Source organism: Chlamydotis macqueenii, chromosome 3 (genome assembly GCF_036417535.1).
Source record: "Chlamydotis macqueenii isolate bChlMac1 chromosome 3, bChlMac1.mat, whole genome shotgun sequence".
In the NCBI taxonomy this organism is placed as follows: Eukaryota; Metazoa; Chordata; class Aves; order Otidiformes; family Otididae; genus Chlamydotis; species Chlamydotis macqueenii.
The window spans coordinates 99,975,576-99,989,218 of NC_141558.1; the positions used below are offsets into that span (position 1 = coordinate 99,975,576).

The 13,643-nt window shown below is 38.4% G+C and overlaps 1 protein-coding gene across 3 annotated transcripts in view; it reads right to left on the reverse strand.

Moving 5' to 3' along the window:
* SMOC2 (SPARC related modular calcium binding 2) overlaps positions 1 to 13,643 on the reverse strand; it is a 144,011-nt gene that overhangs the window by 76,022 nt on the left and 54,346 nt on the right. For all 3 annotated transcript variants that reach the window (XM_086744031.1, XM_086744030.1, XM_086744029.1), the window contains exons 3-5: positions 11,211 to 11,317; positions 9,993 to 10,092; positions 3,117 to 3,164 (exon numbers count right to left, since the gene is read on the reverse strand). In XM_086744031.1, coding sequence (XP_086600157.1) covers positions 3,117 to 3,164; positions 9,993 to 10,092; positions 11,211 to 11,317 — 255 coding nt within the window. The remainder of the gene's footprint in view (positions 1 to 3,116; positions 3,165 to 9,992; positions 10,093 to 11,210; positions 11,318 to 13,643) is intronic.

The following is a 13,643-nucleotide window of genomic DNA, read 5'->3' on the forward strand; positions in this document are numbered from 1 at the left end:
ACCAAGTAAATACCAATAGCAGGTAAAACCAAATTTGCAGTCATGGAACACTAACGTCCATGCTTTTCATAAAACCAAAGGAATAGCAATAGAAACTTATTTTCACTGCAAAATGTTTTGATCAAAGCATAAGAAGAATTCTTTATAAGAATGCTTTTATTCTGCTCATTCTTCATGTCCAGGTAACGACAGGATACTTTACTCCAATTCCATAACAGACTGTCACTTCTCGTTAGTTTTGCTAGCATTTTTGTGGTGTCCTCTGGGTGGTGGAATAAGACCATTGATTAACTTCAGAGAGGCCATCAAGTATCCCAGTGTACTGAGCATCAAGACATACATTTAGATTATCCATCAGTATGCAATTCAGAAAACCCAGAATTTCAGAGGGTAGCTTACGGTAGGTAAATATTATGAAGAGCCCAGCCAGAAACTCAGTTTTGGGTTTAAATTACATTTTCCTAATAATCTTTTGGTACACAATTTCAGTTTGTGACACGTTTAATCTTAGGTTATCACCTGAAATTCAGATATAAGGCTGCAACTTCAGCAATTACCCGCCCAATCAAAATTAGCCTCTTGAACTTTGTTCAAGTAGCATTTAAAACTGTTTATCAATTTTTTTTTAAAAAAAAAAACCAAAACAAAACAAACAACTCAACAGATGTTTCATGGTTGAGTCATAAAACTGGCCTCAAGTCCCCCCCACCCAAAAGAAAGAACGAGGTTTGCTTTTGGTCATCACTGAACCAAACATTTGGTACACGACAGCTGTATAATCTAAGAGGTATTAACTTCACTCCAGAACGGGAGGAGCTACAACAGCTCCTGAACTACCCTTAATCTGCAGGAAGACAACCGCATTAATTTTCTGTTTGCACTCTGTCAGGTACATCATCTTTTCATAAAAACTTTTTATGTTAGAGTGAAGAGGCATCTGGCATTTCATTGGTCAAAACAACATCCAATAGAGAGCCACAATTGTAGAGTAGTTCATGTTAATTAGATATCTTACAGGTTAACTTCATACGTCTTCCTGGCTGGCGCATGCATACCAGTGCATATGTGCATACATTTAAACAGAAACCATTCAGTTTTCTATCAGAGTTCAGTCATCAAGAACATAGTCCTGCAGTCAGCTAAGAATCAGAAAAAAAAAGGGACGTGATCCCATCTCTGACACGTGTGCTTTTCAGACAGTCTGAATATTTTCCTTGAATAGAGGAGGGAACTGGAGAAGATACATCAGGCATTATCTTTTAAGCTTTATTCCTGTTTGATTTAACATGCAAAACTGCAAACAGAGCTCCTGAACTCCAAAGTCTGCAGCTGGAAATTTTCTTTCAGTATTGGAATACCCGGAGAAAGTGAGCTACACAACTGCAACAGATAGAGCCTGCCAGGTCACCTTCTCCTGTGAGTCTGTGTGGGACATCTTAGAAGAACAGATTGTCTCAGGCTAAGTCTACGCTGTCTCTTGAGTAGAGTCCTCAAGATCGCTCCTGAAGGTCTGGAGCACGTCCTCTGCAGCACTGAGAAAACTGTGAACCTGCCTAAGCTTACTGGGTTACAATATGGGCAGGTACCCCCATCAGGCACCCCTGGTTATTCCACAGGAAAATGCAGAGGAAAGATAAGCAGGGGATTTTGCAGTATGCCCTTTCAAGCTGAGCTACAATATGTTTTTACTATACTGACTGTGAAGCCAAAGCACAGCTCTCTAACTCAGACAACTGATTCTGAGTTTGTGATGGTCTCTAAGTAGGTTGTGATGCCTCTGACAACATTACTTTATTTAAAGCACACAGCAGTGACTGGCTGGAAGAAGGGTGGGAAGAGGATGTTAGCAACATCTGAGAAGAGCTGGGAACCAGGTCAGCAGCTCCCCACACTGCAGGTTTATGCTGGAGAATAAAAACAGGGCATAAGTAAAATGCAACCACATCACTCTAAACATGAATATATGTGATGTGAACGGAGACTTGATAAATTGTCCTTGTTCTATGATTGTTCATCCAGGGTTCAGCAGCTCAGCCACAATAGTCACAAAAAAAAAATATTTCAGACAAGTTTTATATATGGGATAGTCCGTTCGGCTCAAAGCTGAAAATAGAAGTCCTGACCTAAAGCAAATGGGTAACTTAAGGTTAGTGGAACCCACAATTCGTCTGGAAATACATGAAGAAAAATTTTCCAGTACTTGGTAATGATTAGCCTTTAAAGAAGTACTGACTTTCTTAACCTAACAGCACAATACTTTATATAAACGTTGGGTATGCTACACTGCTGCAAAAGTTCCTGTAAAAAAAAAATTCCAATTATATAACAGTGGGCCAAACAGATAGTCATTAACATTAGCACAAATATGAGTAACTTCTTTAAAATTAATTTATGCCATTGTAACTGACAGTAACTTTTAGTATGTATTTTCAGCTGAATTTAAAATTATTTTAAGTGTTTGGAGAGTGTAAGCTTCAATTTTGTTTAAAGCATTGACATCTCCCCCATTTAAATCTACCAGCTATGCTGGAGTTGCATCAGATTTTGTCCTGCCAGGAAGATACACACCATGATCTATCACTAACAACAACAACCATCTGGCCATGAGTGTAAGCCATCAGATGAATTAATCACAATATAGAGCAAAGTGCTGGGTCCAAGATGACTCAAGCACTGATTGCCATGGAAATAAAGTGAGGACTCCAGTTCCTAAGATTTTGGGACTGCAGAATGCTGTCTTTATCAGACAGACAGAATAATCTGTCCTCCAGGGCAAGCAAACAGTATGGGAAAATACTTCAGAGTATAGCTATGAGAGGAACAGTTATTTTCCAAACAGAACAGATTAACAAAGTCTGTAGGGCTCAGACTAGAAAAATATAATGTCTATGCATATACAGACAAACACATGCATACATACATATACATTTAAACTAAGTTTGCTAAATATCTACAATGCAGACGTAAAATGAATAGCATATATGCATGTATACATATTATATATGCATATATAATACATGGTGAATATATTTTAATAATTTAAACCTACGGACAATCACAGTGGTGTATCCCACAGCTATTTTAGTTTCCATTTAAAGGCCAACTGAGATATTTACCTGTTTTTCCTGCACCTTCTCTCTGTGGCAGCTTCTCACTCACTGAACCTGCAATTGGAAAAAGAATTAACCAGAAAATATTATTTTCACTTTTAATATGTTTTCTAAGAAACACAGTTCAGCTTTAATGGTTCATTTTTATTTCTTACAGCAATAAATACTAGCAAATTCTTCCCTTGTAAACCAAAGATTTTAGCTTTGCTGGATTTCTTCATTTCTGTACCATCAATCTACTGTTAGACACTACTTCTTGGCCACTGCAGGACCTGAGAAAGAGCTAACATTAAACTCTACATGGACACAAGTAAAAGAATGTGCTCACAGGCTGCAGAGTCAATGTCTCCCCTCTGCACTGACCTAGAGAGGACAGGTCCTGCAGTAAGATGCATCGACCCAGCCCTCGGGGCCATGGTTCCCTCACCATTCTTTGTGCAGGCCAGTACGCTTCCTACACAGAGTCTTGCACAAGGGTCTCAGCTGCTCTGTGGGGCTTCTTCAGCCTGTAGCTCCTTCCTGGCTCAGATTAAAAAACGCCCCTTTCTGCTTTAAATACTTCATATGAAGTATGATCACAAGGCTGGAGCACCTCTCCTATGAGGACAGGCTGAGAGAGTTGGGGCTGTTCAACCTGGAGAAGAGAGGGCTCCGGAGAGACCTTATAGCAGCCTTCCAGTACCTAAAGGGGGCCTAGAGGAAAGGTGGGGAGAAACCCTTCAGCAGGGCCTGTTGTGAAAGGATGAGGGGTAATGGTTTTTAAACAGAAGGAAGTAGATTCAGACTGGACATCAGAAAAAGATTTTTTTTACAATGAGGGTGGTGGAACACTCGAACAGGTTGCCCAGAGAGGTGGTTTGATGCCCCATCCCTGGAAACATTCAAGGCCAGGTTGGATGGGGCTCTGAGCAACCTGATCAGAGGTTGGAGATCAGGTTGGAGATGTCCCTGCTCCTTGCAGGGGGGTTGGACTAGATGACCTTTAAAGGTCAAGGGAGCTTGGGAAAGCTTGCTTTAAAGACACTGCAATACCAATCCATGTTGTTCACTCTGTTCCACAGAGGAGGCAGATTCTAGCCAGAAGAGATGAGCTTTTTGGTGCTTGGCTTGAATTTGATAAGAGGTTTAGCTTGAACTCAGATAAGATGTTCCAGTTTTAGGAAGTACTGCATACAAAATTACAGGGTTTTCTAATTGCACTAAATACCAGTGATCAAATCTTTCCTCAAATTTCATCCAGTTACAATTAACTCTGTAGTTTCTCAATTTAATTTTTATGCACAGGAGTATAATTAGAATTTTCTTGCAAATACTGAGATTTTAAATCTGACTCTCATCCACACTAAAGTTTTACACCAATTTGTGAGTAGAAATGAGGTCTCAGCATAGGGAATGTATGATGAACTGCCACGGAGAGCCCCTTTGCACTAAACAGAGTGTTAAATAAAGCCTCAGTTTGACACCAGTGTTGTCTCTCTATGTACATTCAGAACCATTACTATAAACTGAGCCTAAGATGCAGTTTATACCTAAGTATTTTAACACATTGGTGAAATTTATATAATATTCCACACAGTAAACCAAAAGCAGAAAAAACTTCCCAGAATTCAACAACACCAAGATGCCTTCATCTGTATGTCAAATGGTAAGAAATAATGACAATATGGTATTCATGTACAGTCTGGGAGAACTGAATTATTTTTTCTATGCTTTGCTTTTTTTTACCCTAAATTTTGACCCAAAATTCATGGATGCAGGAAGAGAACAGCATTTACAAAGGCTAACTTTATCATAGCGAATCTAATTTCCCTATGAAATTAGATGAATGCTAGGAAAATTAGGTTCACTGGGATAACTTTTTTTTTAAATAGTCTTAGGAAGCTAACAAAAATATTAACAGAATTACCTACAAAGGGAAATCTGCACCCTTTACATAGTTTCACCTGATATTTTCAATTTCTGCAGCAGAAACTTTTCTTGTTGTCTCCCAAGTTGGATGTGAGGAGGAATTATTGAGCTTGTATCAGTTTTTTCTACCATTTTCTGAACATATTTGAGGTAAAAGTACTTCTAGCTTAAATAGTGATGGGAAGTTGCACTTGCAAGTTTTTAGAAAATTGTATCTTCAATACTCACAATGAATGCTCACATTTTCAGCTAGGCAAGAAACAGAAATAGCAACTTACAACTTATGTAAAAGTTAGGCAATAGAATAAGCTTCCAAGTTTTCTGTGCACTACAAACAACCAAATCATCACATCATTATATTTAAGGAAGGGAAGAGGGCAAGGAGAACAAGAAGAATTTTGTACCATTCTAGCTTGTACATTTCCTTAGCCATCTATATATTTCTGATTCTGATGATTTTTTTTAAAAATGCAGAAATATTTATACCCTAGTTTATTGCAAAACCCACAGTTCTGCTCAGTTTCAGTCTAACAACTTCTGAGTCACAATAAATATTCCAGGAAATTTGATGTGAGTTTTGTGGGTTTGCATATCAGTTTCTGTAGTTCTGATCATATGGGACCGGGCTTTAAAAGAGAAGGTGAATATCTACTATTATCCAGTGTAGATAATGATTTTTGATCTCCTGCTAAAGAATGTTTGGTATGTAATCACCGAATGCAGATACCAAGAAATAGGACAGTAAACTTCACATGCTGTTCTATATTTTACATATCTGTGTTTTTGACTCTGTATTTATAGGGAAAGTACTATGTATTGGGACAGAAGAACTAGATAATTCAAGGATGGATATTTTTCCCAGCTAACAAAAGCAATATAATGTAAACTAAAAAAGTTCATTGCTTTCCCAAATATATTAATTTTCATCATATTATCTGAAGATAATACTATACAGATAGGAAGAGTTCTGAATTTTTAAAAACACTTGTGTTTTGGCCTTAAAAGATGACTATGACATCTTAATTGTAAGGTAGCAAAACTACTTTACAGAATAATAAAATATGTGTCCATATCTCTGTGATCTCACTGGCAGAAGCCCAGAAGAGTTAGTATGGCACAAAACCCCTACAATAGGTGAACACTTTATTTTCCAATGGCAATTTAACACCTGCTTCTCAATTTCTGCCTCATTTCCCAGGACTCCACGCCTGTGGAATTTCTGCAGTTCCCTGCAGTGCTGATAACAGAGATGGGGAGTTGTAAAAATGTCTTTCTTATGTCTGCTGTTCTTTAGTGAAAGTATTGGAGGACATTCATCATTTTTAAGAAGCTTTCTTTTTAATGCTGTCATGGGAATGTGTTTGATTTACTCTCCTCACCATTGCTCCAGCAACAGTGGAGATTCTTTCCACGGAGTGGAATGGCATTCTGAGATTTATCATGTGTGTTTTAGCAGTACCAAGTGTTGGTGTGGGAATAACTGGAAAGGATGGAAAGAGCCTCTTTCAGTTAAAGATGTAGTAACTGAAGCAAAGGTTTTATATAAATTAGTTGGAGAGTCCTGAATTTTTTTAATGCTGCTTATAACTTTCATCCTTCCACATCTTTTGTCTATAGCAAATAAGACAGCTTCAATAAGAAAAACCAGAACAAAAGAATTAGGAAAAAAATTGCTCATATAGTTATTGCAGGTATATAAAAAGTGACACTTTTCTGTCTCAGGACCTGTGATAACTTCAGGAAGCATCATGCTATGCAGTTAACCGATATTAACAGATAGATAAACTTGGAGGTTGATTGTTTCACCTATTTAATATTGTGATTATGGCAAGTAAATGTGAAGCACAGACGGGGAACAGAATCAAGAAATCAAACTCCTAACTGGCCGTCCTAAATCCTGTTCCATATTTCCTCTATCAAAATCCAAGTTCTTCCAGGCTGCCATGCTCTTCTTTCCTATTTCTGGATATTCACCAAAGTGAAAGGTGGTTCTACTGGGAGAAAATGAAAGGACGAAATTATCCCATAATTTAGGAACAGCACAGTTGATTAAACATGTATTCAAGCCTTATCTGAAGTTACTGAAGAACTAACCTAGAATTGAAAAGAAACACTAAACGTTTTCATTAAAAAGAGAAATTTTCACATTCCATAGTATCACATTTCCTATGAGAAAATCATTACAAAAGCATGTTCACAATTGACGCTACCTGCCATCTTGATCGTCTGTGCACGTTCTGCTCTAAAGGGAAAAGGTGGCAAAAGTGATCCTGGGATAAAAATGTCTGGCACATGCAAACGGATAAATTTGCATAAATGTCTCTGAAACAGCTATAGCTTCGTGCCTGTAGAATACACAGAAGCAAGTGAAAATACATAAACATGCTGATGTCAGGATGCCACTGCTACAGTAGATCTGTCTGCAAAATCAAAACGTAGCAAGGCAATGCCAAGCACACAATGTATTAGACTGACTAGGGACAAAAGTGTTGGAAGAAAGTGCACCCCTGAAATACTGGTTAAAGCAGGGGTACATCTACTTAACTTCAGTGTATCCACTAATATTATGATCATAATTTCTGTGCATAGTGGATCTAATGAAAAAGTATAAAAGAGAATCAATGGTGATCTGGAAAACACCAACAGTCCTGGGGGAAAAAAAAAACCCCTCTGTTATCCTAAACAGATGGCAATTTTGAACATATACTGGGAAATACAAGAGGGGTGCAGTTGTGCTTCAGGCTTCCACTCTGCAATATAAGAGCAAAGTTTTGCCTTACTATAGCACCTAACTTTCTGAGAAAATCTGTAGCTGCCTTCTCTGCTGAATGAGAAGGTTTCTCCAGACTTCTCCAGACGGAGCCCTTAGCCACTACTAGTGCAAAATCCCCTAGCACTTCAAATTTATTTCCAAACTCTGCTGTCGCTGGACTTCTTTCCTGAGGGACAAAGGATAAGTGGTGAGCAGTAAAACATGAGAGCACCGATACAAGCAGGGGAGGAAACGTGCAGAGATAATCCCAAAGGATCTCATAACAATTGGAAAATACCCACAATCTTCTACGGAGTAAAATCAGACTCTGCATACTCACCTGGGCCCTGGAGCAGTATGTCTATCTCTGAGCTACTAAATTAAAACCAAGTGCTACTCTCATCTTCTCCTTAGCATTTCTGTAAAACTAACCTCCCTTCCCACCCCTCCAAAAATGAGCTGAAGCAGTCTGGCAGTTTATCTGCTGGGCACATGAATATACCTTTGAACAGTTTGGTTCCTGTAGAGATAGAATTGTTCTCATCTTAATCTATTAATTAACCTGGAACTACACTGCAGCTTCTCCTTGATAATACTGAATACAAATAGAAAAAGTGAAAGTACAGTAACTAACTCAGCAACATTTTGAGCCAAACATAATGCCATATGTTGCGACACATCTGCCAAACAATTACTCATTGAACTTTCAGCACTGGCATAACCCTTTTTTCGCTGATGTCAGTGAAAGACATCAGAAAGAGGAAGCTACAAATTGATACTGCAGAGAAAGCAATGAAGGCATCCTTTCAGGGAAACCCTGGTTCTGGAGATGCAAAAGCACCTCTGTTCAGGAATACACTGAAGCACATAAATGCTATCCTAACCATGTGTCTTCAGAAGGTGTGATCCAGTTATAAACAATAATTACATTAAAATGAATGCACATTTTTCTCTATTTTAAGGCTTCTGAACTTTTTATGTTATTTTTCACAATTGGCTGCCATTCCACAGTGACTTTTACAACTGGATCAAAAGGATTAGTCTAAGAGTACTTTCTGGCTAAAGATCATCTACAGGCAAGATGCATGGAAGATTCTGCAAATCATTTAAATAAGATGGACCTTAAAAGTAAAATTAACTTTTTACAATATTTGTTGAAACTTTCTCAGTGTTCTCTTCCTTCCTCCATCTATTTATTAAAAGCATCAGTATTGTGCTTGAAAGATTGAAGTAGATCAGACCAGCTGAATTCCCTCAGTCTCTAATCCATTTTTTTTCCGCTTCATTTACATTACAGGGTTAGCTTTTAAAAGCTAATCCTTCCACTCTCTGACAGAGAATGGTGCTGCAGCACAAACAAAAATGCAACACCTAGAGCTCAAGTATTTTTGTGCAATTCTGTAAGCCCCAAGGAAGGTGAATAGTAATTCTGGTAACTGTTCAAACACTGGGAATTTATATTTATTATCAATGTCAATGAAATAGGGTCAGAAGCAAATTTCTAAAAAACAGTGAACCTGTTAATTGTCCCAACAAAAGACAAAAGGCAGTACACATAGCAAGGAGTTTGATTTGACAATTAATTTATATACACAATAATTCCATTATGTTCTTAATGCTTTATTTAATTTTTATTTCTCCTTTAGATTTAGTCACTCATGGGATTTGCTGTGGGAGTTCTTTCATTGGGTTATGTTACAAATCAGGACATTCACAGTCCATATTTTTTTAGGTGGTGGGGTTTTTTCTGTACTCTAAATACTTAAAATATTGAAAAGGCAAAGCCCTCTGAAATTTTTTGCAGTGAGTTTACATCCAAGAGTTTCAACATAAAGGACTATCTCAGCAAGCCAGCTGCATGGTTTTATATATTGACACATAAATATCATAAAAATATCCACTGCAGAAACTCCCTTCAATAGCTAGATCACAGTACAAATAAAGTAGGTGGATCATAGAATCACACGAAGGTTTAGGGTGGCAGTTACTTCAGGAGTCAGACAGGGATAGCTTAAAAGTTAGATCAACTTTGTCTGAGCCTCATCCAGTTGAGTTTTCCAAATCCCCAAGGATGGGGAGTCCACAGTTTCGGCCAGCACCTGCTTCTGGGCTGAACCACTCTTCCAGTGAAGACTTTTTTCCCTAAGTCTAATCAGATGCCACCGATAAACTCTACTGTTAATAAGAAAATGTCATAACCCATCCAGCCAAACATGCCTTACCTGGGCACCGGGGAGTTTTGTGGGCCACAGCAGTACCACTGATGGGACGACCGTTGGGAGTGACGCACCAGCAGTATCCAGTGTAACTATGGCACTGAACCTGTCAGAAATGACATGAACCATGTGCAGTTTGTCAGACCTGTATGTCTGTTATGCCAAGCGTTTATGACACACACAAAAGGCTAGTCCAGCAAACTATATTGGCAAAAGTTAGAACAAGAAACCATAATGGACCTAATCTCAGGCCTATATATGATTCTTCAGCATAAAGAAGAGTTTATTTCAAGCAAAGTGTGATAGGTCCTTCAGAATCCAATGGAATAGAAAACTATTGAAATATGTGGTTGTTTACTCCTTACTTCAGAAGAGTGAGGGGCAGGTGTTATGAAAACCTCATAATGAAGTTCCTTAAGGGACACATAAACTGTTCCTGAAGCAAGCAATCTCAAGTTTTTTTCCACATAGAGAACATATTGTTCCACCCACTGAAGGAGCAGGACAGAGTGCTTTTGCCAGCATTATTCGTATGCCAAGCTGTCAGAAAGGAAACTCTTGGAATTCCTCTTAGAAATCAATTGCATTGTATTTCCTGAAGGCCAATATCGGTTCCCTCACCATGGTTAAATCGAGAAGGATTGTCTTCTGCACAACTCTGCAACTGAAATGCAGTACAGAGGAGGTAGAAGGTGATCTTGATTGGGATAACATATCACAGGATAAGCTTCTAACCGTGTCCCTTCTGAATTCCATGATCTAACATAAGTAAATTAGACTCAGACCATATGCTTGTGCAGAAATTCAGCTGAGAATAGGGAAGAATCCTGTATGATTCACGCATTAGCACTAAGTTATGGACTCTGGTCACAAAATTTCTGGTTGGGATCTGGAACAGATCAGAAATTCCAAGCATTTTACCATCTGATGAGTATTCAGGGGCTACAAGAATGACTCAGCTGCCTCAGCCTAGAAGAACAGGGAGTGTATCACATGAACAACGGTAATGTTTGGCTCTTTTGCTGGCCAACTCTGAAAAAAAGAACAAGGACTTGACACAAAACATTAATTTTCCTTCCATTTTTTAACATCAGTGTTAGCACAAATCACATTTCATTTTTAAATTACATTTCTCTTCATTACTTTTGTCTCTTCTTAATTCTCTGCAAATGCACACATTCTGACTTTCCAGCCATGCAAGATACTGAATGAAAAAATGTCAACCTGACTATATGTGCCATCATCATTGCATTCTGGGATAAACACTTGTTGAAATTCCTTGCGAGCTTGTTCCTGGGTGTACTTCCTCTCAGCCACACATCTGGAAACATCTAGAGAAGGGGAAAAGACAAGTCAGCTGGATGATGCAAAATGAAGAAAGGATAGGTGACAATCTAAATTAAGAAAACGGAAGAAGGCTCTGAGACCCACATAAAGAGAACCAAATCATAATCAGTGAAAATGTATGATCATTTGCATTATTTTTTAGGAAAAAAAAAATAATGGAAGATAATAATTTCTGGGCAATAATCCAGAACTGGAAAATGAGGTGGAGAGATGCTTCGAGAGACAATCTTGCTGCTCCAACTGCTGCCAAAGGGCAGAAGCCCAAACAGGGCTTTTCCTAGCAATTTAACACAGCAATAACTGCAATATTGTGTCCCACAGTATTCTCTCCATGCTGGTGGCAGCACCAGCTTTCTAGTGCTTCAGGTAAGGCAAAGTAGGCAGGAGTACAGCTGCCTTGTATTTCCTACTGTGAGTATTTTAGACACTGTTTACTGCAGTTAGGCAGTCATCTTAGTTGTGACTACAGGTGTGCCTACCAGGTTGGCAAAAAAAAAAAAAAAAAAAAAGTTATAGTGTACAGCATAGGGACTTGTTCAGAAGGTGATTTAATAATAATTTTGGACATGCTTAATTCATATTATGCTAATACTTAGTGTAACAGTTTACAATTTATACATGGCACAAGTCAAATCTACCATATGGTCCTTTTTTGTCCACTGTTGGTACTGGTCTCCATCCAAGACAACGTAGCAGACAGTTTTAATTCCACAGAGTTTCTATTATCTAATAAATTATATTCTCTACTACATATACTTTATTTCCATTAGGTAGCCAAGGGCTGAGAAAAGACACATAACACAAGCTGTTGCACCTTTTTTGTTTAAAGCCACGACAAATTTTAGCATGTTGCTGATGCAGAATCAATGCTTCAGAATCTGCTTGAGCTAAGCAATTTCAGTAGAAACGAGAATACCAGGCAAGCTTAAGGTAGCATTAATGACTTCAAGATGTGACTGCAACATCTGAATTAGAATGATCCCAAGCATACAGGCAGAGAAGTTTGCTGCTTCTGATCCCTGCTTTGTTTAAAGGCTGTTTGACAGTAATTGGCTAGTTCCCTTCTAGGTCTAAAATTGTCCAGGGATCCCCTATGAGTCAGGGATGTTGTGGGGATTCGTGAATGTCTGTGCTGTTCTTAGAAAGCACGGGGACAAGCTTTCTCATCCATGCAAGCTGCACATTGAACAGAATCTGAACAGTGAGGCAAAAACTCTTTCACTTCCCCATTATATACCAGCATATCTTGGCAGGGTTTTGGCATCTAACAGTTCCCAGGAGCATACAGGTGAGCCAGCTAAGTTCCAGCCCCCCAGACACCGTCTCTGTGCCAGTATCATCCAGACAGACATGCACAGAACCAGCATGGAAGCTTGGGACAACTGCCAAAGTCCTTTGTACAAGATGAGTCCTTCACTGGTCATCTCCACTGAGCTTTGGACAACTCACCTAGCAACATTAGCATAAAAAAATACTCTTCAAATCCTAGGCAATTTTGTGTTGAAGTATAGCGTGATGAGGACAGAAATCGGTCCTCAGCATCTGCATCCTGAAAACAAAATTGGGGCCCCTTAATTCTAATCCGAATATTGATTTCCCTTCTGCTCTTGGATTTGCGTGCACTACTTCTGTGCATTAGCTTACTCTTCTCACAGGAGCTTTATGAGAGTTCATGTTGGTAAAATGCCCAAAATGCAAGTTGTTTCACTTTGAAAAACTGTTTCAGCCTTAACAACGTTGATCATATTATCCTGTTTCAGGAGGGATATTCACAGAGATGCAATGTTACCTAGAACGGACAGAAAAGTTCAACAAGCCAGAAATGTGAGAAAAAAATAATAAGGAACTGAATTAATTTTTACTTTGGGACTTTAATAACTTGTTTCATCAAGGGAAAACTACAGCCAATGTACTGTGCAGCTCAGGTGAAGTCTGTTAATGCCAGAGTTTTTTGGGAAAAAAAAAAGAAACATTTTAAGCAAGCTTTGGAGTTGTAAGCCTTCTTCTGAGCACAGTTTGGTTATACAGTACTTAATAACATGTGGTTTTAATGTAGCTAGTATTTTAACTGAAAATAAATCACTCTTTTGTTGGACCTCTGTCCTCGTTTTTCTAGAATGACATGTGGTTTAAATGTATAAAAGGAAAAGTGATATAATTCCATCACATAAGGTCTCTGGTATAGTACCAGAAGGGTTGTAAATTATCTCCAATATTTGAATTATCATAAAAGCATGCCAACAATGACCAAATTTAGTGGAATATGAAATTAATGACTGAAGTCTTATTTTGCATTATATAACCATGGAA